General features: G+C 41.4%; 1 protein-coding gene across 1 annotated transcript in view; it reads right to left on the bottom strand.

The window, feature by feature from the left end:
* The window catches only part of si:ch211-26b3.4 (connector enhancer of kinase suppressor of ras 2), an 82,639-nt gene that overhangs the window by 10,209 nt on the left and 46,076 nt on the right, over positions 1-26,354 (bottom strand). The window contains exons 9-19 of the mRNA XM_050041898.1: positions 24,515-24,661; positions 16,835-16,962; positions 16,521-16,732; positions 13,413-13,499; positions 12,409-12,617; positions 8,432-8,469; positions 8,280-8,322; positions 5,834-5,882; positions 5,019-5,191; positions 1,808-1,881; positions 1,601-1,672 (exon numbers count right to left, since the gene is read on the bottom strand). Of these exons, the coding sequence (XP_049897855.1) occupies positions 1,601-1,672; positions 1,808-1,881; positions 5,019-5,191; positions 5,834-5,882; positions 8,280-8,322; positions 8,432-8,469; positions 12,409-12,617; positions 13,413-13,499; positions 16,521-16,732; positions 16,835-16,962; positions 24,515-24,661 (1,232 nt within the window). The remainder of the gene's footprint in view (positions 1-1,600; positions 1,673-1,807; positions 1,882-5,018; positions 5,192-5,833; positions 5,883-8,279; positions 8,323-8,431; positions 8,470-12,408; positions 12,618-13,412; positions 13,500-16,520; positions 16,733-16,834; positions 16,963-24,514; positions 24,662-26,354) is intronic.

The raw sequence follows: 26,354 nt of genomic DNA, 5'->3' as shown, positions 1-26,354 counted from the left end.
CTGACTGGAAAGCTGTGACTCTTGTGGAGTCAGTGAGCCCCTTGTATTCATGTGTGTGCCATGTGTTTACACTCTTGCCTCATAATAGTCATGTCATTGCAGTAATTTCACTGTATAAGGTGAGCTGTTTTTGATATTTTATACAGGTGAATTGAATCGAATGCCTGCTATTGACGACACAGTAAAACATCCATCGGTTAAAAGTAATTAATACTCTGCGTAGTTTTTGAGAAGAGTACTTTGTACTTTTGCTTAAGTATGTTTTAAACAACAGTACTTTTACTTGTAATTGAGTACAATTTATGCAATGTAACAGTACTTGTACTTGAGTACAAATTTTCAGTACTCTTTCCACCTCTGTATCTCAGTCACTTTTGAGCATCAGTTTTGTCTTTTCCTTGAATTCAATCTTTAGAATGACTTTTAATTATCTGCCTGCAAGCTGTGTTTTGTTTGGTGGGGTGGCCTCTGGGGCTCAAGCCCCAAATGGGTTTTCAAAAGCTTGACATCTTTTAGGTTTTAAAATACCTTCAACTTTGTGTCATTCAGATAATAATATATATATATTCCCTATAAAGAAAGACTACTAAAGACCACACTTACTTGGCATTGTTTTGGATTCTTGATTCGCAATTAGAGCAGCTTAGTTTATTACGGCATGGATTCAAATGTAACTAAACATTCATCTGTGAACTCTACTCCAGCACAGTGTAACAAAACTAGGTTTTAAGATTAGTAATGCTGTTTACAACAAATTCCTACCCTGTCTATGTTACATAACTTAAAAATAGTACGATTTTCACCTCTTTTTAGGCGGCAGTAGTGAAAATTAGTCACCCTCAACATTTGTTGTGTTACGGTTTCAGCATAATGAAGATAGCAGGAGAACAATTAAATACAAAATAGGATATAGGCTCTACAGCACAATAAAACCATTATGCTTTTCCCAGATAATGTACAAATTTTGAGGCATTCGATTATCTCTAATTGCTTAAACAACAGTACAAATAGCTGCTGTGAATCAGAGAAAACTCTCCCCCGGCCCCCCTAGGTTTGGGCTGAGCCCCGAACGTCTGGCTCCACCCCTGCTCCAGAAGCCCAGAAATCCCACATGTAAGTGCACCGAAAAGCTATGTTAAACTTTCATGACATATAAAGCCATTTCTCTGATGCCTATACCAACACCCTCCACACGCTTTCACACATGAATCTCCGAGCGCAGTATGGAAGTCAAATATAGCTGGTTAATTACTCTCCCCCAATTATCTCCCCATGTCATTGAGGAGAGGTGTGGATAATTAGAGCTCATCAGATAGCACTCCTGCAAGTATCACTATGATCTCCCTCTCACACGAGCACACACGTGACACACACACATTTACACACACACACACACACACACAGTTCTACATTTAACAACAGAGGGCCAGGTTCATGCCTTATTCATGCACAGTGTTGTGTGGGCTGTTGCCTTGTGTAAACTTGGTTTACTGAGCTAAAATATTCATGAAAGGACACGTGACATCCCCCCCAGCACCTGACTGTTGTCCACATTAAGACACAAACACCCACTCTGAGAGACACCCACTCACTCACTCACCTGTTCATTTCCTCAAGACAATCTGTGGCGAAGAAGAAGCTCTTGATTTTGGGATGACAGGCTTTGAAGGCGCTGCAGTCAGTCGGGAAGAAGAAGACTGATTAGTGTTTTGGCGTATGCGCGGTAGGTGTGTGTGCTGTTCATGCTGTGTGGGTGAGAGCGAATGTGCTTGATTAGTAATTTCGGCGACATGTGAGGGACACTCACAATTTCCGTCTGCACTCTATGGCTCGGTCTATTCTGAACTCAGGGAGGCTGATGAAGCCCTCAGCCTTCTCATCCTGCAGGCAGAGACAGATGGAGAGTGGTGGTACATCATCAACACAGAGAACAAAATGTCATACATACTGATATACCAATTTTATTTTGGATAGTACTACTCTAGTCAAGCATATGAAAACAGCATATGTTGTTTATGTTGGCTCCTTTCACCACTTGACACGAAAAAGCCAGATGAGATATGATGATTGTAGCTAAAAAACCCAGTTATATAAACAACCCATCACATTCACAATTCATTTTAGGTCTTTTTCTTCACCATATTGCAAATAGTCTAATAAACCATTGATACAAACATCAAAACTGTGTTCTAAACAGTGAGCTTTGTGTCTGTATGAGGTCAAAAACCTCTGAATGCATCAAACAGATCAGCTTGAATTTGAGCTGCAATGACTCGTTCATTAGTCTAGTCGATCGACAATATTTTAACTGCTTTGATAATCAGTATCAGCATATAGTATCAGTAATACATTTTAGTAAATGGAATATTACTTGCTTTTAGATTGTCGGCCTAACAAAGCAAACATAGGATAATATCATTTTGGGCTTTTTATAATGTTTTATAGACCAAACAATTGATTGATTTATCAAGAAAAAAACTGGCAGATTAATCAACAACAAAAATAATCATTACTTACAGCCCCTGTATGAAAGCTGGAAGCTCAAATCCAGGAATGGTGATATTACATAAAAAAGTGATGAAAAGCAGCACTGAATAATTTCTACTAATATAACTCAAAAGCTCTTAAAGGGATAGTGCACCCAAAAATGAAAATTCAGCCATTCTCTACTCACCCATATGTCGATGGAGGCCCTGGTGAAGTTTTAGAGTGCTCACATCCCTTGCAGAGATCGGCAGATGGAGCGGCTAGCACACCTAATGGTAGACGGCGCCCCAGACTAACGTCCAAGAACACAAAATTGAATCCACAAAGTATCTCCATACTGCTCATCCATAGTGATCCAAGTGTCCTGAAGCCCCGACATAAAAAGTTGTTTCAACTCTGTTTTAAGCCTCAGTGTAGCCTGTAGCTCTGACTGCTTCTCTGTGCTTCGCGTTCACGTGTGCGCGCGCTCAGGGTGATCGGTGATGCACGGTCTCTGAAGAGCAGCAGTCTCGTCAGTACTGATGTCCAGATTCTCAAGTGCAGGCATCGCCAATTCCCAGTCTGAGCAGCAAAGACTTTCCTCATCCGTTGGCATTGCTTTGCATTTGAAAAAACTACACCACCAGGTTTCCAGTGTTCGACTCCAGTATTCTGCGGCTGGCTGAGGGTTAGGCTCATGAGCTGCGGCGGCTGCTTCGTCCAGTAGCCTGAGTTCCGTCCGTATACTCGGGCTCAAAGAAATAAGGCTCAACAAAGAAATGCTGTTCCTCCTCAATTTCAAAGTCTTCAGACATGTTGGGCTGTCCTTTGCTAAAAGACCGTAGTGCAAATTATCTTTTAGCTACTGTGGTTACGTTGTCTCTCACTGCGGTGCACGTGTCACGTGATGTAAACACGGGTAAGCAAAGCTCATGCTTTCGCTGGTCTCGCGCAAGCGCGCACACGTGAACGCAGAGCACAGAGAAGCAGTCAGAGCTACAGGCTACACTGAGGCTAAAAACAGAGTTCAAATGACGTTTTTCGAAACAACTTTTTATGTCGGGGCTTCAGGACACTTGGATCACTACGGATGCGAAGTATGGAGATACTTTGTGGATTCAATTTTGTGTTCTTGGACGTTAGTCTGGGGCGCCGTCTACTATTAGGTGTGCTAGCCGCTCCACCCGCCGATCTCCGCAAGGGATGTGAGGACTCTAAAACTTCACCAGGGCCTCCGTCGGCATATGGGTGAGTAGATAATGGCTGGATTTTCATTTTTGGGTGCACTATCCCTTTAAATCCCCATACCATCAACTTTTTGTACAATTGACCTCATTATAAGATTCCTTTTTTGCTTATTCATTTAACCCATATTTAACCAGGTAAGTCCCGCTGAGATCTCTTTTACGAGAGAGACTTGGCCCAGACATCAGCATAAAAAGTTCCAGACAAACAAAAATAACTGCAAAAAAAATAAAAATAAATAAATAACATATTGAAATATTAAATAACCAATGCACAGTCGTAGGTACCAACAGATTCATTCACTACTGTTCTTATGAGAGCTTTAAACTGAGACAAAGTCTGATTTTAAAGTCTTTCTGAAGGCTTCTCCAAGCGAGCAGAGCAGAGCACATACAAGCTTTCTTTACAAGTTCAGTCTGTGTGCTTAGATCAGACAAAGAGATCACATCCTGTGATCTCAGACTATAACTGCAGTCAGATCTCTGTTCAGTTCCTTGAAAACAGTAACCAGCAAAAAGTTTCTAGATAACAAGAAAAATGAACGAGTAAATGTTACATTATTTATTCTTAATTTCTTTTCATAATGTCTGCTGTGTTGTTTTTTGTAATAAATCCTCAGCTGGAATCTAACTAAGGGCATTGTAATTGCATGGTATCTTTTATGTTATAATGTTCAGATATAAGATTTTAATATGTTTAAAATTTATCTGCATTTTAAGGGGTACACTATTAAGTATCATGCTTTTCTACGAGCTGAGAGACAACAAAAAAAGGTCAAACTTAAGGCAGCAGTGCCTAATATAATTAGATATTTAGTCCCTAGTATGAGTCAAGCTCCAAAAACACAGGATCCTACAATTCCCACAATGCAACTAAATGTCATCTTTTGCTAGAGATGTTAAATACAGTCATCTTTCACATACAATGTCCCCACTTTGAAGTGCAGATTTGCTGTCAAATATTTATAGTCTAAAACCTTACTCAAGAGAACCCCGATGACATCATCATGGTGAGTTTCTCAGAACTTAAAAAGCTCCCTCCAGAGCTAGAGAAGACATCACAGAACTGTTTCTACACACTGAGCAACTCTCCACGATGAGGAGACTGACAATTATGTGTGAAATTGGTGGAGTGTCCCTTTAATTCCCTTATTCTTTTGTTGAGGCTGTGGTATCTTACCCTTGTACATTAGTTTTAATAAAACTGCTTCAACAAACTGAATGAAGACGCACAGAGGAGAAAAAATGTTGCAGATAAAAGAGGCACTGAGATTCAGGACATAATGGCAGTTAAATATGACTCCTTACGTTTTGGTTAGTGTACCAGTAGAGGCAGGACTCTTTGAGGATAAACCAGTACTTTCTCCATTTCTGTGTGAAGTAGCCTTTAGCATCTTTCTTCTTCCACAGCCAGCCTTCACAGTCACCGTGGCCCAGGTCCTTACAGGAAATTCTCCTTCGACTAGCGCTAGTGAGGGAACCTGCAGGGAGAGGAAAGGATGTTAATACTGAAAGTCATTTTCATAAGTAAAGTAGAAGTGTAGCCATGTATTTAGTGGTTCCAGTCTGGCACTAACAGGCTGAATCCAAATGTCTGGACTCTGTAAGTCTGCAGTAGCTTACAGTCGCACTTTTTTCATGTAAAATCAGCACGCAGTGTGAACTTATGAATCCCTTCACACTGACATTTTTTACACATCTGCACTGGGTTTTCAGAGTATTACGTCAGTGACAATCAATCAGGTGTGTCAGGTGTCTGTAAATGTTAATTTTCTATTTTGCGAGTGTTATTGCACCTGTGTGTGCATTTCTTTTCATCTAATACTGTGCATCTGGACTTTTCATGCACATAAGCAATGTGTGATATCAGCAAGCCTGTCTCAACTCTGCTTTTGATATTTCAAGCCCTGTCACCCTCTCACAGTCACACACCACAGTGCACATGTCAGTCACAGCACCTAGAGTCTGTCAGGCTGAGTTTGGAGTTCAGACTTTTAGATTGAGCCACATTTTTAGGGGTAAAAGATTCACTCTTTCTGGAGCCACCAACACTAACAAACATATACAGTGGTAAAACTGTAAAGATCATGCATAAGGAAGAGAAAATGCACCAGTGTATCTACCTTTACTTCTCTTTTTGGTTTTCGTTCTTAAAGAGGTGTAATGGAAAGACTAGAGGGGAGAGAGAAAAAACAAGTTAGCTCAAAAAAACAAAAAAAAAGCTATCTGGGTTGGTGTTGATGCACGTAGAGAGGTTGCAGCAAGTTCACTCTCCATGTTTAGCTTATTTTTATTTTATCCGGCACACTGCAGAGAGGATTACAGGCACAGAGGGATCACAATACTAAAACTGCTACAGCCAGGATGTGACCTACAACCTGTGATGGAGAAATGAAAGCTGCCTGCCACAGAGACTAAAACCACACCGAACTGCATCACCTTAGCTTCTACTTTTAGTCACCTGAAAACACTGAGATGCATCAAAAAGATTTCAGTACTGAGACGTTGAAGTTGACTCAGATTTTCAGTGCTTAGTTTTGAGATTTTCCTTGATACTGTCTTGAAAGGCATCAATGAAATCAACCCACTGTGGGCTATTTTTTATGGCTGTTTTTAACCATGTTAGCAGCATGGCTTTTGCTACTATGGCCATAAGTAACAATTCTGTGCTAATGATCAATACAAAAATGTAGTATAACGAAAGAGTCATGACGTCAGTATCTCAATAATGCCTCTTCTTCTTAATCAGCTATAACTATCTGAAGTAAGCTAACATTAGCTAGCATTAGCAACCATAAGTTACTGGTCATACCAGGCTTGCGCGGCTTTTGCAGCAGCTAAAACTGCACAAATAAGACACAAAGAAACTGTGATTTTCAAGTCCCTGGAGAGGGTGAAATGTGCACCTAACTGCACTGCCAAGATAATTGCGCCTTGGTGCTCCTGTGCTATTTGTACGTATTCAAATTAGGTAATATACATAGCCTACATTTGGCGCTAAATGCAAATGAGCCTCATTGCAAAAGCAGTCCAATTCACAAAGATCAAAGCTAATAGCCACACACAGTTATAGTGAAATTAGTATCTTCACAGAGTTGGTGGTAGGGTTGTCAACATACTGAGGTGGAAATAAGGAACGGGGGGATACAAAAGAGTTGGCCTTGTACACATTCTCACTCACACATATGAACCATTGGTAATTGTAGCATTGTAGCAACGCTGTCACATGTAGTGTTGCTACAATAGTTTGACAGAGGCCTCTCATTGGTCGTGACTCATGACGCATTCTCTGTCTGATAAGTGGAAGGCTAAGGGATGACAGATCAGCAGTGTTTCCTTTTTCATACATGTCGCTCTGTCTTGATAGTCTAACCTATAATATTTCTCTCCCATGCACTGAGCTGTTTCTTAAAAATCAGGAACAAAGCTCGTCCTGTATCACTTCAACACGAAACATGTCTTTTAGTTTCCAATTACAGGATGATTCCTTATTTTACGGGACGGTTGGCTACCCTAGTTGGTGATAACTGAAGTGCGCTGACAGACTGGGATGGTAAATCGCAAATACACTTTCTCTGTGTCACGTTTCAGTTCCTTGCTTGAGGTTTTGAAAAATGCCTCTACACCTTGTCGGTCGGGACCTGTAGCTCCTTGTCACTGAAAATTTCAGTTTTCTTTTTCTCTCTGCCATTGTTCTGCCTACTGTGCTCTTGACAGAAAGGCGACATTTATACTTAGCCACACAGACAATTGCAATCAGATGCAAAAAAGGGCAAATTGCACTCATCTGCAAAACTTTATTGGCATGTTTGCACTGTAGTAATTAGCACAGTATCTTTAACGAATCTGACTTTTCAATGGGGCAGATATAAGCCAAGTGTAATGAACTGAACAAGGGTGCCTTTTATTGTTTGTGAATCAAACCTTTCATTCCTAAGAATTTGTTTTATTTGGTCTTTCAAAGTAACAAACTCACTTTAAAATCAAATTTTATGTTCTGCAAACACACCTGAACTGAACTATCTACTGCATAAAGAAGCTAACATGAGTAGGCTAAGTGGCTATAGGTACCAACATTAACATAACTGAATACACCTTCTGATTATTCATGTAGGTAACAAAGCTGAATAAATATCGTTTTATAGTCGAGCTGACTCATTGTATGCTACAACTCATAGTGCTTTGGAGGAGAGACGAGATCTAATGACTAAGACAGCTTCCTGTGTCACAGTAACCTAAATATGGAAACCAATTTACCTCATCCGACCGTTATCTTTTATTTAATTATTACAGTCTTGAATGAATTTCATCTCAGGTATCTCTCCTATTCTTGTCTCGCTGCATGTTTAGCTATTATTTGGACACACTCGAGCTCCACGTAACAGCGGATGTGTTCTCATTGTCGAAGCCTCTGCTGCGTCATTAAAACGTAGTTTAAGTCAGAATCAAAATGTACTGGCACAAGACAGCATTATTTAAAAATTCATTTCAACAAACCATCAGAACTATAGATTTATAAAACATCTAAGAGATACACGGTCAGCCCTGTAGCGCTGTCTGCTCTCCTACCTTCCTCATAGAGGCCGCTCCTGAGCTTCCTGAGCCGGAGTACCTGCAGGGGGACAGACAGGATTGAATGTAACCACAACCGACACTTACAACTCCTTCCATCAATCACAAGCATGTGGTCGAACCATAAATGACCACAAACACAGACTCACCTGTCTGTTGTGTCTGCTCGCAGTGTGTCCGCACCTCGCTGAGACAGGAGAAAAGAAAAAGACATCATTTAACTGCTTCTAAAAAAACCTCTATAGGTCTGCCAACATGGCAGCACATACACACAGACACACATTTCTTCTGTGCACCTTAATTATCACATCATTGTCTGTGGTTTGCATTTCTATTCCCCATATGTATTTAAAACCTACATAACATACACTATAAGAGATGGACAGTGTTTCTGATACAATTGCAAAATTCAACAGTCTACTTTCACATATTTTTTTCATTTAAAACATTTCACACCCATGTAATATTTTGGCCCAATGAATAGAGACCTGGATATCCTCTTCACAGTAATATACTGTGTAAATGAATCCATTAGCTGCAAGGGACTGAGCCTATATGGGGTGCACACTACATGGTGTGCTAGAGGTCGCCACAAGTAGGAACCAGTGTAATTGTCAAACTAACTGTGAATTTGTGTTGGTGTTTTTTTTGTTGAATTGTCATTCAAACGACACAGCATGGAGCGGCAAGGTGATGCAGTGGTTAGTATTGTCGCCTCACAGCAAGAGGGTCCCTGGTTCGAACCCGGAGTAGGGGAGCCCGGCTTCCTCCCACAGTCCAAAGACATGCAGGTTAATTGGTGAATCTGAATTGGCCGTAGGTGTGAAATGTGAATGTGAGTGTGAATGNTTATTTTTTGGACTGATTACACATTTGATTCCTGGTGACTATAATTTAATCAAGACATTAACCACCATACATAACCCTATAATCCTCCCAGTGAAATGTTTTTACTGAATTTTGAGTTTTATTAAAAAAAGAATTTGTACTAATCTCTGCCCCAAGTGTGGAGACACTTTTAAATGAATGGTCCTACCGGGCAAAAGCTCAGGGACCTGGGCACCCAGGAGAGGGTCACAGGGTCCCTGAACCATAGCCATTAGGCACAGTTTCATTTCATTATCCATTAATTTGCCATTATGCAACACAATTGATTGAATGTAGTTGTGCTGCTGTGGATGAATTCAGGGTAGCTTTGTTGTGCAACTTTGTTCTGCTGCTAGACAAAGACATGAAACTCTACAAGCTGAACATCCGTGAGTTCAAATAACATGTTTTTCGCTAAAATGTTGGTGTTGTACGTTTATAACAAAGAATCATACAGACAGAGCGAGGGAGAGGAAACAAGCAGGTCATTAAGGTTAGCGTATGCTTGTTAGTGTAGGACAGTATACTTCATGTGCCACCGAATAGATATGAGTCACCACCATGAGAAGCACACAGCTGAGAGGGTTAGAGAGGGCTGGTGTTAGCTAAGCTGTTAGCGCCCTGTGTATATGTGTGTGTGTGTGTGTGTGCGTGTGTGTGTGTGTGTGTGCGTTTGCGCACGTTGTGTTTTAAGCACAGTCTGTCAGTAGCGCTTGTAATTGGTCTGGCTGATGCTGAGTCATGCACCTACTCACAGGGATACGTGTTTGTGTGCGTGAGCGCGTGCAAGAGTGTGTGTGTGTTTGTCCAGAATAAACTCCTATTTAGACTCAGGCGTGTCTGAGGAGATGGGGATATTAGGATGAGTTAGGATGAGTCGTGAGATGGCTACCCTGCATACAAATGCACTCCTGTGTGCTAGTGTGTGTTTGTTTGTGTATGTATATGTGTGTGTGTGTGTGTGTGTGTATTCATGTGTGTGTGTGTGTGTGTACTGCTGTGTGAACAAGAGAAAAGTTACAGAGGGGCGTGTCTGAGAGTGTGACTGTCATTCTTATAATCCGTGAAGCTGGCAGCCATGCAATGACACTGATCATCCTCACTCTCCTTTGTCTCCTCTACCTGACACACACACACACACACACACTCACACACACACACACGCACACGAACACACAAAGAACAATGTGTTTTAATCTGTGAACACCACGACCTATCCTGCAACCACACACAGTCTCCCTCGGAGAGGACACAGACACACACTGTAAGATAAAGGAAGGTGTGTGAGTGAGTCAGGCTTAAAGCCTTGAAGGTGATTTTAGTGCCACTAACAGGGCTTTTGTAAAGCACACAGTTTAACATGTCACAGGGGGACAAATACAGGTGTTACTAATAAAATTAACAATGGCTGAATTCCATTTAGCTGCTTCAGTTTTAGGCTCCTGGTATTGTGCATGCTGGCTCACTGACAGACTGAGTTACTGGGACACACTTGAATAGAATGGCACTGCGTTCTCTTCCCAACTCGTCAAATACTGCCGCTTTGTCAGTGGACTTTCATGTCTAAATGCTGCTCTTTGAAAGTCAGAGATTCAAACTGAAATACTTGATACCTTTCCCTGAGCACAAAAATGTTTCCAACTCAGTTTTACATTTAAAACCGCAGAAAAAAAAACAAGGCTGATATCAACGCAGTTAACAAGCTACTGTTTAGCTAACGTAAGCAACGTTAGCTAATGTTAGCTAATGTAAAGCTACCTTTAGAACCAAAAGTAACCCTTCAGACATGGTTCCAAGACCCTAGCGTTTCCACCGCAAACATTACTCTTAAATGTGGGTGGGGTAGGTGTCACTCACAGCTCCATCCACCACGCACTGTATTTCCTCTTCACTGGTGACACAAAGGGAAGTCTGCACAGTCCACAGAACGAGGTTGCATGCCAACATTTTCAGGACAAAAGGGCTGCAGTGAGATTTTTTTTAAAAATAGCAGGTTTGTACATTTAGTCCTTCTAAGGCACGTGCCACAGTGAACTTTAAGGTGTGCTGAGGGATCCACGTTGTCAACTCATGCATTAAGTAATGTTACAAGTTAACTTTCCACCTTAAAAGTTGCCAACACTCGAATTACTCAAATTATTTTTTTCTTAGTCTACAGCTGCTGCAAGAGGCAGCAAGACATCCTTTAATTTTATAGTTACGGTCTACTTATAAAACTCTCCACAGTAGGAACAGTTACATGAGCCTCAAACCCAGCCACAACTCAGCCCTGAGCAGAGTGACCGTCTGCTACTGACCAATCAACAGACTGCAGTGTTCACAGCTCCACCTTTTAGAAAAAGATCTTTGTGCTGTACCCCAACAGAGGGGGGACCAAAAATGAGGACGATACGGAACAGTTCCATTGGTACCATCTACAACTTTTTACAGTGGAAACGGAAGAAAAGCGTACCCAACTGAACTGAACCGGACTGCTTGGTGTAAACAGGGCATTATTTGTGGCTTGTGCAACAATGACTTGGTCACACCTCTGTAATTATAATGTAATATATGATAATGCATCTGCCGCATGCAGAACACACAGAACATGAATGCAGATTTTTTACTTTTAGGATGTGAATACTTATTTACCCACTGTTTTTTTATGAGGTCTACACCAGGAATGCTTTGACAGCATTGTATATTTCCTTTAACTTCTATTGTGAAATTCTTTTTCATTTTTTAAAGATTCTGTTGTTGTTTATTGCATTAGACCCACCTCATTGACAAATCAATTCAACACTTCCCAAACTGTGAGTGTGTTGTCTGGTGAAATATGCAAGCATATAAAATAGCATCGTCTGTACATGTCGCTGTGTGCAGACTTTTCAGTTGCCTTTAAAGGATAAGGCTGCTGTAATTCTGTATTTTGCTTATTTTTAACACATCCCCTACAAAGACTAAGACCAATTCGAGAGAAGGCAGACATCTCTACAGCTGATATCTCCAACATTTGGCAACTTACACCAAAACAATGTAGACTGATAAATATATCATATAATCATTATACAATAATTCTCTACCCAAAATGTGTACATAAAGTAGAACAACACATCACCACCACCAGCAAAGAATAAAACTAGATAATGTGTCATGTTTTTAAATTGAACATAAACTAAATTTAACATAATGATGACTTGATAAATGATTAATAACAAGCAGCACTGCAAGACCTTTGACTTATACAAACTCTGAAAAGGTTCAAACACTGTGTACGTACAGGCAAAGCATCGGGTGGCTGGTCTAGGCGCAGGGTGGAGGACAGCATGGAGGGGCTGATGGGAAAGCTAGGGCTGCTGGGATTGCGGCTCTTGCGCCGAGAGCGTCTGGTGGAATCCCGCCGGCTCTCTCTGCCCGGACCCTCGGGCTCCTCCTCGATCACCAGGATCTTGTCGTCGCTAAGGTAACGCAGCAGGGAGTTGTCTGAATCTGTAGGGATGAGGGCAGTAGACGGATGGAGAGGTTAGAGGATGGACAGGCTCGACGGAACGGATGACAGAGGGAGGAAAACCGCAGAGGAGGGAGGGGGAGATAGCGTCGTAGAGTCGAGGGAGAACCTCAGAGTAGAAACAGATGAGGGTGAATAGACCCTTACAGATAAAAACCAAACAGAAAGGGATAAAAGTACCTCAGAGCTGTACTATCTGATATGGATCCACAGCCGGGGACATACAGCTAATCTTTTTGCAATGATTATGCTGATATGGAGGGCACTACTGCTAAATCTTGTCAGTCACAGAAAGTTTTATTCTGCTGTAGCTCCAGATAGAAATGGCTTCTCACTTTATTTGTTTATTATCCATACACTTAAATGTGAAAAAACTAAAAAGTGACTGAGAGAAGGAGAAGGAGAAAGGCAGAGCCCAGACAGTAGTATTGTGCTTTAATGTTATTCATGGACTTTCTGATGGTAGAGTGGAGGATCCTCGGCCGAATACAGATCGAGTCTCACCGCAAAACGGTAAAGCTGGTTAGAATTGGTCACGTAGAAATACCCTCATTTCCAGAGCAGCTGTATAAATGCAGTTTCCTTGCATTTATGTTTACTTGTCGCTCTGTCAGATACATACCTGACAGATATGTATCCTCACACAACCACACCACCATGGAGAGCCAGAGGATGAGCTGAAATGTGTTATGGAGCAAAGCACGGCACCAGTCCGACCCGTTTGTGTTAAGTGTGTGAGGGGCTGTGTTTTTGTGTGTGTGTGTTTGTGTGTGTACCTCGGCTCCCTCTTTTGCCCATGCTGGGTTCCTTGGCCTCGGCCATCCAGTTATATTCGGGAGGCATGGAAACAGGCCTGAGGTCACCTGGAAGGACCAATCAGCAATCAGAGAGTCGTTTACGGGGGGAGGGAGTGGGGGTGTCGCGGGTGACTGAGAGACAGCGTGGGAGACAGCTGGAGGGGTGGACAGGTAAGACAAAGTGTGTGCAGGTGTGGGGGAAGAAACGAGAGACTCTCGAGTCGAGGGACTGCTGTGACATGTAAGGCAAGAGGTCACACAAGAGGTCTTATTTACAAGTTGTATTCATCCACAACATCCGGGGCAGCTGAACTAGCAGCGGCAGCTAATCTGCTAGCATGTTTACTATTGGCTGAAAACCACTGGTGAACTAATATCTTATGGCTTGTTACTGTTATGGCTTGATACTGTCTATTTGTATATTGTACATGGTGTTTTGATAAAGTGGACACCTCTGCGGCTGAATAGTGAAGCCAAGGTGAAGTGCCAAAAACTGCAGTTCCTCTAATGTCCACTTGAGGCTGGCTCCAAAAGAGAATCAATCGCCATAGAACCCCATGTTAAAACCCCAACTTTACAGCAGAAGTTAACATGTTTACAACCTTATACAAAAACGGTTTTGGTCTCTATAGCTAATTTCACTGTTCATGACAACTGCACAGGGGTGAATTTTCCTATAACTCACTTGTTTAAATGTTATTAAGGCTTACTGTTATGCATAATTAAGGGCAGGGTGGGTGCCATCTGTTGACAGGCCGCTACCACAGCGACAATGTTGGTTAGGTGACATAACCATGGTGTGACCCCAGATTCACAGAGTTAAGGCGTAGCTGTAGCTGTCACCATTTCAGTGTGTTTTCAGTTCATGAAAGTTAACTGTAACATGTTAGTTGCCTAAAAAATGTGTTTCAAAGGAGTCAAATGTAATTTTTTTCTGGTAAGTGCACTTTGTTTTAATGTTTTTTTTTTCCTAGTTTTTTCCTAGAAAATTAGCGTTAGCATAATCACAGTTAACCATAGACTGTAATGCACCATGCTAACCAAGCGAGCCGCTAATGTTAGGGTTAGCTCCACCCTCTTGTCCAAATATGGTCACTTCAGGCTCCAAAAATCCAAGATGGCCACGGCTAAAATTGTATATTTTACATAGCTATTGGGACACTTGAATAGAATGGCAATGTGTCCTGATCCTAACTCCCACCTAGGGCCGTCCCATTGAAAGTCAGAGATTCAAACTGAAAATAAACTATACCTTCCATCATGGTCAACAAAAGATGTAGTGCAGTATGCAAAATGTGCAGGTCAAAAATGCAAGATGGCGATGGCCATAATTGTATATTGTACATAGTGTTCTTTGAAAACTTTCTTTTCTTTTTTTCTTTAATTTCTTATAATTTTCTAAAACAGCATTCAGAGTGGAAGGCAAGGGAAGAATTTCATGGTACAAAGAAGCCAATTTTCAACTGTGCATAATGATTGACACTTTTACCTTAACCATGTCTACATAGGAGCCATTTTAACCCTGTTTTTCAGTCGTTTGTGTCAGTGTAAAGTGTTCACTCATTTTTTGGCTCTCTTTTGGTCTCCACCAACTCCTATGGGCAATATCTGGGTCTTTAGCAGCTAATTGCTCCATCACGTTTACCAACTAGTTGTAACTTTGTTTTTCTGCCATTTGTTGCTGGGGAGGTAGCGTACAGTTGGCTTTATCAGTGGTGAAAAGTACATTTAGTCAAGTAGAATAAAACACTTAAGTACAATTTTGAGGTACTTTTTAGTTCACCAAATGTATATTTGTAAATTATAAGTTTTAGTTACTTTGAAGATTTAGATTATTAATATAAAAATAAACAAATTATGATATATATTATAGATAAAGCTTCACAGCAGTACACAAAGTAGCTAAAATGAGTTTTACCTTTACCAGCTGTAAATTAAAGTGATAATGCATCAATAATTATAATCCAAAATTATAATATAAATTATTCTGAAATGGGCCACTCTACGTAATGAGTACTTTTACTTTTGGTACTTTAAGTATATTTTAATACGAAAACGTTTGTACTTTTACTTAAGGTTTTGTATGCAGGACTTTTACTTGTAGTGGAGTGTTTTCACAGTGTGATATTCATACTTTTACTTAACCTCTGAGCCAGGATAGTCTGTACACAGTTTTCAACATCTGTTATCAGCTAACAGTGCTAACTCAATTAAGTGTGCTTACGATGTCAACAGTGCTGTCAGCGCTAATATTATTAACTTGGTGGGAAACCAGAGGGTGGATGCTATGCTTCCATGACAGTGCTGTCCTGCTATCAGCAGTAACTGCTGCATGAGCACAGTGTGGAGCGGCAGCGATGAGCTAGCCAGTGGGATACACACACAGGGACTCACATGCACTAACATGTGTGCGCTGCCAGACTGCCTACCACAACAATTAATAGAGAAGCTCAGATTACTACACACACAGAGAGAGTGTGCTACATCAATGTTATGAATGTTGTATACACAAAATTAAAGTAAAAGATCTGAATACTTGCTTCGCTAATACAAAATCATTGACTAATGTGTCTTAATAGTGGGTTTCATATCTGAGTAAATATATATTGTGTTTTCGTTTTCAACTCTCTCCAGATGTGTTCGGCGCTGTCCATTGATTACATTCTTTACAGTACAAGTGGCCCCTAGCTAGCAAGGTAGCCATAAAATAGTCTTCTAGTGCTTCCGTCTGTCACATGATCCTCACTTTGCACATCATAGGCCCCTTGAGAGTCTCTGAAGAAGGTACAGGATGTCTAGGAAGCTGTCTTGGACAAAGGTTGACACAACTGGTGGGGCAGACAGGGAGCTGGACACACTGTGTTTGGACTGACCGTTGGCATGTGATCAGTGTTTTTGGGACGTGCGTATGCGAGGTAAAGACACAGAAAAGCAGAGCCATGAAGTGAGTAATGATGAACACATAAGGAGGAGCTCTGAGAAAGAGGTGAGAGAAGTGGTGACAGAGAGCATGCTGTTCTACAACACAGACTGGGCCGGAGCCTTTACTGCCCCATTTATACTGAGGAATGGCGCTCTTCATCTTACCATGGGTGGGGGTCTTGTCCCGCCGGCGAACCCCCGTATTGCGGCCCCTGTCATAGTCAGGCCCTGGGGGTCCGTCTCCCTCCAGCAGGGAGAAGTACTGACCACTGTCCTGGTCCAGGTAGTAGCTGACTGCCTCTGAACCTTTGGAGCCAGATTGGGAGCTCACGCTGTAGCGGCTGATGTCGTCACATGACATCAGACCCAGCTCCTCCCTTGAGAGGGCAGAGTTGTCATCATCACATCATCACTGTCATCATCAGCAGGATCATAACAATAAAGATAATCGCCATCATCAAACATCTGTATGTGCTGACCTGGTGCTGTAGAGTCCAGAGACAGGTGAGAGGATATAGACGTCCTGCATGCTGGGGGCATCCATTTTGGACATGCCCAAAGTTCCACCGGGTGTAGGTGAGGTGCTGGTGGGGCTGGTGGGGACCGGCTGAGGGGAGAAAGATGACAGGAAGAAGGAGAGAGTGACTCGCACCTTTTCATTGAGTTATAATTGGAGGACGGTGAGGGGATCTGGGAGCACAACTTCCTGAAAGTGAGCATCAGATCTTTCCCTGCCTCACAGAAAAACAAACAAGCACACAGTTTATGGTGTTACGAGGAGAAGGGAGGCTTTTATTTGTGTTATCTTCCTTGTACTGCAGCCCGCACTCGTTTTAACACTGAATCACAAACACAAGTGAGTTATTTCCACACAGCTGCCATGTTGTGTATGTTGTCTTTTTTTGTATCTGTCTGACTGTGCAGCCTCTCCCACGTTCAATGGTTTCACTATTCTGTCATTTTGTCTCAAGCCTCTTCACTCACACAGGGCTCTCCATGTCTGTTCCCATGACAACCCCCTCCTCTCCTCTCCTCTCCTCTCCTCTCCTCTCCTCTCCTCTCCTCTCCTCTCCTCTCCTCTCCCGTGCTACAAGAGGAGGAGAGGACAGAGGAAAGCTAGCGTGGCCTCCTCCTCAGCTTGACTCAAGGACACGTAGATTCATTTGTCATCAGGTCCTCTGTGAGAACAGCGTGCCTCGCTTCTGATGTCACGGAAACCCAGTCCAAATTTCAAGTGAATTATATTTGTCCTCAGCCGAAACAGCTGGATGACAAATATGCACCTCGTGCCGACAATTACTCCCCAAGGACGAGGTTTCCAGATTTTGTAAAAACAGGGTGTTTTACTGTACGTCTGAGGAGAACGCTCCGTTTTAGAGAGGAGACGGGAGTGTGGACAGAATGGATAAACAGACAGAGCCCGAGCGACGGCGAGGCGGGCAGCGTTCTCATTAAGGAAGCCCAGTGTTTCATCATTTCATCAGCAGTGCATTAGGCAAATTCATTTCATATTCCAAACTTTCCATCCTCCCTCCTCCTCAGCACCCTCACTACCTCCATCCCCAGGCCCTGTCTCTATCTTCATCTCTTTCTCTCGCTCACAGTCTTCCTCTTATGAAGGCAGCTTACAGTAAGACGGCTTCACAATAAATAATGAAGACGGGGAGGAAAGAGAGGGAGAGCGAAAGAGGAGAGAGAGCAAAGGAAATAGGACAAAGAGAGAGAGAGACAGAGAGAAAAAGTGCAGGAGAGAGGGAGAGAGGGAGCGAGGGAGCGAGGCGGGGGAGCTGTGCAGTGTGGTGACTGGAGCTGAGAGTGAAAACAGTAATTTAGTGATTACAGCCCACTGCTGCCTGCATGGAAAAAAGGAGGAGGGGGGAGTGGGGGTGGAAGTAGAGAGAGATGGGACCTCCACAGCAGGCGAAATACCAGTCTGTTAAAACAGCACTTAAACCATCTGACCCCTGCTGCGTCCACTTCAAACTACTACCACTACCAAAAAATCTGCTGCTCAAATCCTCTCCAGACCAATGTTTCCCATACAAACACCTTCACATGCACACACACACACACACGCACACACACACTTCTACGCTTAACATAATATTACGACTATTTAAGGGATTTAAAGGTTCAAGAACAGTATGACTAAAAGTTTACAATAGTGCTGCATGATAAACTGATTTTAAAGATGCCTGACAAAGACATCAATATGTGCTAGTGAAACAAATTATATAATTATATCCCTACCCTTTCTTATATTTTTATAGGTTCAAACAAAACAATCATTTTGGATAGAGATACCTTAAATGTGATTATAAAAGAATTGTAACTAGGATGTGTCCTAAGTGGGAAATTTACACTTGAAAAATGCACGGATGCATCGGGACACAGCATGCAGGTGACATCAGGACTTTATAAAAAGGTAGCAACCAGGGGCCAGACTGTAAGCAGCACGCAGCCAAGAGGAAGCTTTGAAAATCACGGACATAGCGCAGAATAAATACAAATATAGTGAGGTGAAACGCCAAGCGGACAAAGCTGGGGTTAGCATTCACTTTCCCTTCCACTTTCACTCCCACTGTTAACAAACAGTGTCCGACCATTCCTGCATAGTATACTCTTAACACAAGCTAATATATTAAACATAACATAATATGCCGTTAACATTAGCCCAGCTTATTCAGTGAGTCTCATCTGAATCCCATACAATTAAATTGAAAAATGCTTCAACAACCACTGATATCTAAACAGATGTTTAGTCTGGTCCAAAAGTTCATAATAATAAATCCAGTCATGTGTGTAAAAAAAATAAGCCTGCATGGGAAAAAATTGTATTAAAGGAACAGTTTGACATGTTGGGAAATACACTTATTTTACTTTTCTTGCCCAGAGTCAGTTGTCAAGATTGATACCACTCCAACTTTTGTCAGAGTTTATCAGAGTCACCTCTAAAGCTCACGTAAGAACAAGTTACATCTCGTTTGTTTAATCCATCCAAAAACTCTGTAGTGTAAAAACAGGTTTTATGAGGGTTATGTGCCGGACTGTTCCTTGGCTGGGAGCAGTGACTCCTGGGACCAGTTGCACCAACGGGGCTTATGCCTGGTCTTGTGGTTCTAAGTCTGACCTAATAGTTAACACTGGTTGCATCATTTACTCGTATGCGTCCCTTTTGCTAGAACTGGGCATAAATCTTACGCCTACTGTAGTCAGGAGGTAGCCTGGTAAGACCATCCTGAAGACATGAGCTCAACATTCTGTTTCGCTTTCGGTATCAGTCTGGACTCGGCACTGCCCTAAACACTTTCGAGAAATTAAAATCCAATCCGGGTCAATCAGGCATCTCCATAGTTGATGCCGCATAGATGAACAGTAATGGCAGCTCCCGAAACAACAGGTGCTAACTCTGATGTTAGCAGAGTAAACATAGCAATAAGTGAAGTTATTGCAGAAATAGAGTCAATAACAATAATTATACAAGAACAATAGCATGGAAAAGACGTTTTCATCATTCTTCCGACTGGATTAGGCAAAAGCTTGGTTTATCAACTGGCTCCACTGGTGATAAAGAAGACGTTCGCCAGTGTTTGTTATTTTGATTGGCTGAAGGAGTTTGTCTGTCAAGGTGAGTACTTATTTTTCTCTCCATCAGGCTCAGGAGGTCTTTCCATGAACTTAATTTTCTGACCAAAGGCTGCCCAAGTGGGAACAATAATTTATCGCCTCCTTTTCTCTCTCCATGTTGATGACTTATTCTACTGCTTGGTAGTCAACATGTTCTCCTGCTGGCTTTTCTACAATCCTCTATAATAACTTTGCAGCAAATTGTAAATGCTGCACGTTAGCAAGACAGCCAGAGATTGTTAACAATGTTTTCTAGCAATGCACACTGCTGGGCAATAACCGTAGTCGTATGGGCATCCACTTAACCATGCATTACTAAGTTCAGGCATAGTTAAGACTAGCCTTAAGTTTTGTTGGTGCAACCTATGGTCAGCTTTAAAGACTGATCTTAACAAAGACTGACGTAACAGTTGGGTAAGTAGAGACCAGTTGGAGCAAACTTCTACTGGAGTCTTGTTGTCATTGTGAGGCTGCCAGGCAACCAGAACTGTTTCAAGTAGACTCGGTAGTAGTATCTATTTACTCAATAGGTCTGGGCAGTATGGAGAAAATCAGATTTCACAAGGTTTTCATCAAATACCTCAATATTAATATTGCAACGTTATTGTAGGGTTGACTATTGGTGCTTTCACAAGATATTTATACAATGAGATTTTTGATCAATAATCATCTGTAATATGGATATAATGACTAAGTGGGTAAAGGTAAGTAATAGAACAGCTAAAACAGTTCAGAAATTACATCACTTTACTGTAATACCGCCTTTAAAACCAGGAAAAGACAACACTTAGGACATTACGATATCCAGAATCTAAGACGATATCTAGTCTCTTAGCTCAATGTTGATCTGATCCATATATTACCAATACCCTTCACTCAACTTGAAAGCAAGAATGCGTATTCCCCATGTTTTTAAGCTAGTACTAGTCACTATTGCTTAGCTTCAAAGTCCATTCATAGACAGACAATGTCACCTTAAGGTCCATTAAACAGCTGTTCGCCAGTTTTTCGATCAAAGATCAAGTCTTTATCAGCATATGGAGGTGTAACTGTAGATGTTCAAATTTCTATTTATGTCTGAGCTCTTTAAGGACTTCTCATCCATGTCAGTTTAAAAGTTGAGCCTCAAACTCCATCTGCTGATGGAGATCGTGGGGTCTGATCTACTGGAGAACTAAATGGACCCATAGGTGAGATTGTTTTTTTTAACAATTATCATTACATTTACTCGTATGAAGTAATTTATCATGATAAAGATTTAAAATAAAAGGATGGCAAAGATTTTAAGTTGCATTAGGCGTCACAAAAGTAGACCAACAGACCAAAGAAGCTGTAACCCCTCATCCATTCAGCCGGCCCATCAATAATACATAACCAGCCGATACGTGTTGCCTAAAATAGCATGCATTTCCAAAGAGTAATTATTTATGTATCTAAACATATAACACATTTATGAAAGTGAGGTCATAGACAATATGTGGCACACATACACGTTCAACCTGTGATGTGGACGCTGATGTGGCCTTCAGTCACACGTGAAATGACTCGGTACATGCATGTTTTGCAGAAGCAGCAGACACAGTAATCCTCAACGTATTTGTCAAAATCATTGCCAGCATCACTGTAATTACAGTGGATCATTAAATTGCTTTTACTCCATCCTGCTGTAGACGCAAACACACACACACACACACATACACACACACAAAGAGAGGGAGAGAGAGAGAGAGAGAGAGAGAGAGATATGTGCCATTATTTAGCAGAATAAAGAAGGTTGCCATGGAGGGATTTGGGGCTGGAATCACATGATAATTTGCAGAGATAAATTGTTTCCTTTGTGGATTCAGTTATAATCCAACTGAACATTTGCCACATTTGGGCTAAACTTCACAGCCGTACGATTCATCCACTAAAACCGGGCTTAGAGGTATGAGTGTGCATGTGTTTGTACTTGTGTTTGTTTTGGAGTGAGTGTATGTACAGTATGTATCCAAAACCGAGCTTACAGAGTGCAGTGACCCAGTTCCTTCGCCTCTCAAAGGAGCAACGCGACTGATAACAGAAAACATCTCTCTGCATGCGTGCGCAGACATGCAAAGAAACACACTTGCTTTGACACACAGACAGATGGACAAGTGTGCATACGGCCATGCTTAGAAATGTGTGCACACTCCCACCCAGTACACACACACAGGCTGTTTAGCAGGATATTTTGGATTCAGTGCATTATCTCCAGTATTTGCTGAGTAGCGGCTCTTGTTTCAGAGCCAGTGGAGCTGCCTGTAGTTGCTTATGAATAATTAAGAGCTCCAGTCTTTCTGAGAGAGAACAAATCTAAAACACTCCTTTCTTCTCTTCTCCCACAGATATCTCTAGTGCTCTGATCTGGGCGCTCACGGCGCGTTTGTGTCTTAGCAGCCCATCAGGGTAGAATTCCCACAATCCTCTGCTGTTGTTCGCAGCAAATATAACAATAAGCTCATGGTAACAACTTAGAGCGATGATCTAACAAGGCAGCAACCCTGTTAGAGACAGAGATGGTGATGAAGTTGCAGCAGGCTCTGTGGTTATTACAGGGTGTTAATGGTTTCTGGGCAATTACGGAAAACACGAAACACTGACTGAACGTGTAAGACTCTCATGAGACATACGCTCACATGTGCTGTGGGTTATGCTCACAGACATGCAGAACAAGACTTCACAGAGCACTCAGGCAGCGTCAGATCAGCCCTCATCTCACCCCTCTGTCCGTCTCAGCACAACTTGCTCTTTCTGTGCACCAAAATTTGAGTGACTTTTCCAGGCTCTGACTGAGTGACGGACTGACAAAGTATTTGCCCTGAAGTGAAATGTGTACACCCGCTCCAAGCTGTAAGCCTTCAAACAAGCATTCCACCTTTTAGATCTACTGTACATTAAAAATGTACCTCTCTTTCGAAAAAGGAGTTGTCCTTGGGGGCAAAGGTTGAATAAATCAGGACCATAGCCTCAGTAAATATGAATATGAATGTGAGTGGGAGTGTGGACAGACCTTTTGGTGACCTTTTTTTGCCCTGCACTTGCTCCTAAGCAGAAGGTTCAGCCCATATTATACCATTTAAATCATTTACACAACTACAAAGTGCAAATAGAAGATTTAATTAGCTATTTTTCTCCTTCACTATCTTAATTTATTTTCATCTAAAAAAAAAAATCCTTTTGGTATGCATAACTTCTCTTCAGATGGAGGTTTAGCTGCCGACACATTTGTGAATGGCTTTGAACTGTGCCAGCATTACGGCAGGCTGCAAAAAAAAAAAAAAAAAAAAAAGAAGAGAGATTTGTTGAAATGCTCAACAGGAGGATTGATGCAAGGTCACACAGCGAACAAGTTTCCTTTGAAAATATTTGTTTAAAATGCCAGTAGGAAAATGCAGAGTGTGGGCAGTAAAAACAAGAGCTGAGAGTGAGTCAAAGATAAAGCCAGAGGTACAACACACGCTTACTGTACACACAGTGCTAAATCATCCTGCCTCAAATCCCTCACTGTAAGTACAAGAAGTGTGCAGATATACATGACTGTTTGGAAGAGGGGACATATTTCAGTTCAAATTTCAACACAGAGTTTTTAGAGCAGCATGTCATTGAGTCCGTTAAGCACTTTTCAGTTCAGGATGTAGCTTGTTATAATGCTGCACTTAAAGGGTAAGTTCAGTATTCTTCAACCTGGATCCTATTTTCCTGTGTTCTTGTATCTAAATGACTAATTGGAACAACAACTTTTAAAATTGGTCCAGTATTGAGCAAGAGTGCTGCAGCCTGCACATGCAAAACAGGCTGCAATGTAACCACTTGGTGCATGTTCTGTCAGTTTACCTCCCCTACAAGTGCCACTGACAGACTCACATTATTATATCAAGTGTCTAATAACTTATGGAAAGGATCCCTACAGAGATAGACCTTTTGTTAAGGAGTAAGATCCTTTTTGCTTCATTAGAACAAGCCCCGAAATGACCATTGCCAAACCCGCCAGACTACGCAAAAACCATTCTGGTTTGTCTTTCCACTGTTTCAACAATCACTAACTCTGTTTTGTTTGAAATTTATCCTTCACTCACCCAGTTAGATATGAAAATATGCCGGCTTTATATATGCTAAAATTACTGTGTCTTTAAGTGGAGTCTGGTGAGGTTGGTGATATTAGGGCTGTTTCTGGTTGAAGCAAAAGGATCTTACTCTTTAATAAAAAGGTCTAGCTCTGTAGGGCTCATTTCCATAATGTTGCCAGACACTTAGAATAACAATCTGTGCCTTTAAGTGGCAAATACAAGCACCTTTAGTAGACGTACATCCATGGTGCTTAATTGCCCTGAGTGGTTACAGTGCAGCCTGTTTTGCATGTGCCAGCTGCAACACTCCCGCTCAATACCGCACCACTTTAAAAAATCATTGTTCCGATTAGTCACTGAGACACAAGAAAATGAGAAGATAGGATCAAGGTTGAAAAATATCAAACTTAGCCTTTAAGTCGACCATGTGTCGCTGGTATTTACCTGCAGGCCCAGTGGTTTCCAGCGCACGTTCCTGAGCAGAGCCGGCGTCGAGCTCAGGGTGTTCTGGGGCCTTTTCTTCAGTGTGAGGATGACTCCGCATGGGTCCTCTCTCAGAGCGTTGACCAGGTTCTTCAGCTGCCAGCCCACCTGAGGAGTACACACACCGGGCTACCGAAACAACTGCTGCAAACCACACGCACATGCTGTACACGCAACCAAATCTGCTGAGGAAAAACCACCACGCACAAATATTAGGTTTCATAAACTGTTGCTGCAAACCACCACACGCGGACCCTGATACTACCTGCCTCGGACACCACATGCTACCAGTCTTTATTGATTTATTTTATTAGACTGGGACAGTAGAGAAATGACAGGAAAGAAGGCAGACAGAGATCCAACAAAGGTCTAACCGGAGACACTGCAGTCCATGGTCAGTGTCTTGACCTCTATACCTCAAGGGAGCCCCCACATGTTATCATTTACAACGACCAAGTACAATGACCATATAAACCATTTTACTGTATATCATTTACATAATATTTTGAGGACTGTCTGTTCTTCTGTCAGTTTTGGTATAAGGGACATTAGATGCCATATTCACCAAATCTGGAACATAAACCATCTGAATGATATGTTTTTATTGTAGCTGTACCGAATGTCTTTTTCTTATTTGAAAACTTATTTGACATCATCACCCAAAAAAATAAATCCTCAAACAAAATCCTTAATGTGAATTAAGTGATTAATGAAATTAAATGAGTTCGTCTTTTTTATTATTTTTATAATTATAATTTTTTTATATTTTTATTATAAATATGGATAAAAGAAGAAGTATTTGTTAATTAAAATCACGTTGTGAAATTTGGAAATGAATACATCTGTCTTTTTCAATTAATTTTGACTTTTGGACTTTACAGCGCTCTTGTGTTTTGCAAAATGTTTGGATCACTTGAGTCGGAAACAATCCTACGCAGCCATCACTGGAATCTAATGCTACAAATATTAATTCTAATACGTTGTAATATTAGTGTACCCTAATCTTAGTCTGCAACTGTGCAGAAATACGGAGTTTAAACAGAATGAAAAAATAATAAAAAGCTTAGCAGCATTAAATTGTTGATTTAGAATAGAAATGTTAACATTATAAAAGAAGCTTCAAAGCTTCAGACTATTCAGTACAGCCCTAATTTTTATGCCATTTCACTAAAATTGGTCGAGATATTTTTTTAAATGTAGCCTATATGACATACTATGAGGTGCCAAATTATTAGGCACCCGTGGCTAAAATGAGTGCAGTCTAATACAAGAGTCCTGTAACCTTCATCAAGATTATGATGTTCATTTTTTGTTGAAACTGTTTAAGAGAAGTACGGATTCAACTTACATGATCATTTCGGAGGCTGTAGCTTGTGGTGCTGTTGAACTGTAATGTGTTATAATGAGGAGTGTTTCTAGTATTTAGTCTAGCCTCACTGATATAATTGTGATCAACACAATATTAGACAAACTTCTCAATAACACAATAAATTTCAAGCATAGGCCTGCGATATTTGATTACACAGTAACATTATGGGCTACTTTTAAATAGCTATAACTTAGATGTCATGAGTCTGACTTACTTGAAACTTTACACAATTGGTCCCTTTTAAAGCTCTAATATTCCCAGAATTGATTTAGGTCATGTCCAAAAATTATGGCTGCCGTCTGCAAATTTGCATAATTGATCCATCCTAAATCCTGTCCCTTTTCGCTCTGTGTTCAAATAACAGTTGAGCAAACTTGGAACACGACAGAACCTCAGTTAACTGTCCCCTTTCCTTCAGTACTTAGATATGTT

The sequence above is a fragment of the Epinephelus moara genome, chromosome 4 (assembly GCF_006386435.1).
Source record: "Epinephelus moara isolate mb chromosome 4, YSFRI_EMoa_1.0, whole genome shotgun sequence".
Classification (NCBI taxonomy): domain Eukaryota; kingdom Metazoa; phylum Chordata; class Actinopteri; order Perciformes; family Serranidae; genus Epinephelus; species Epinephelus moara.
The sequence above is the reverse complement of the archived record's forward strand: the minus strand, read 5'-3'. Positions and strand labels throughout refer to the sequence as shown.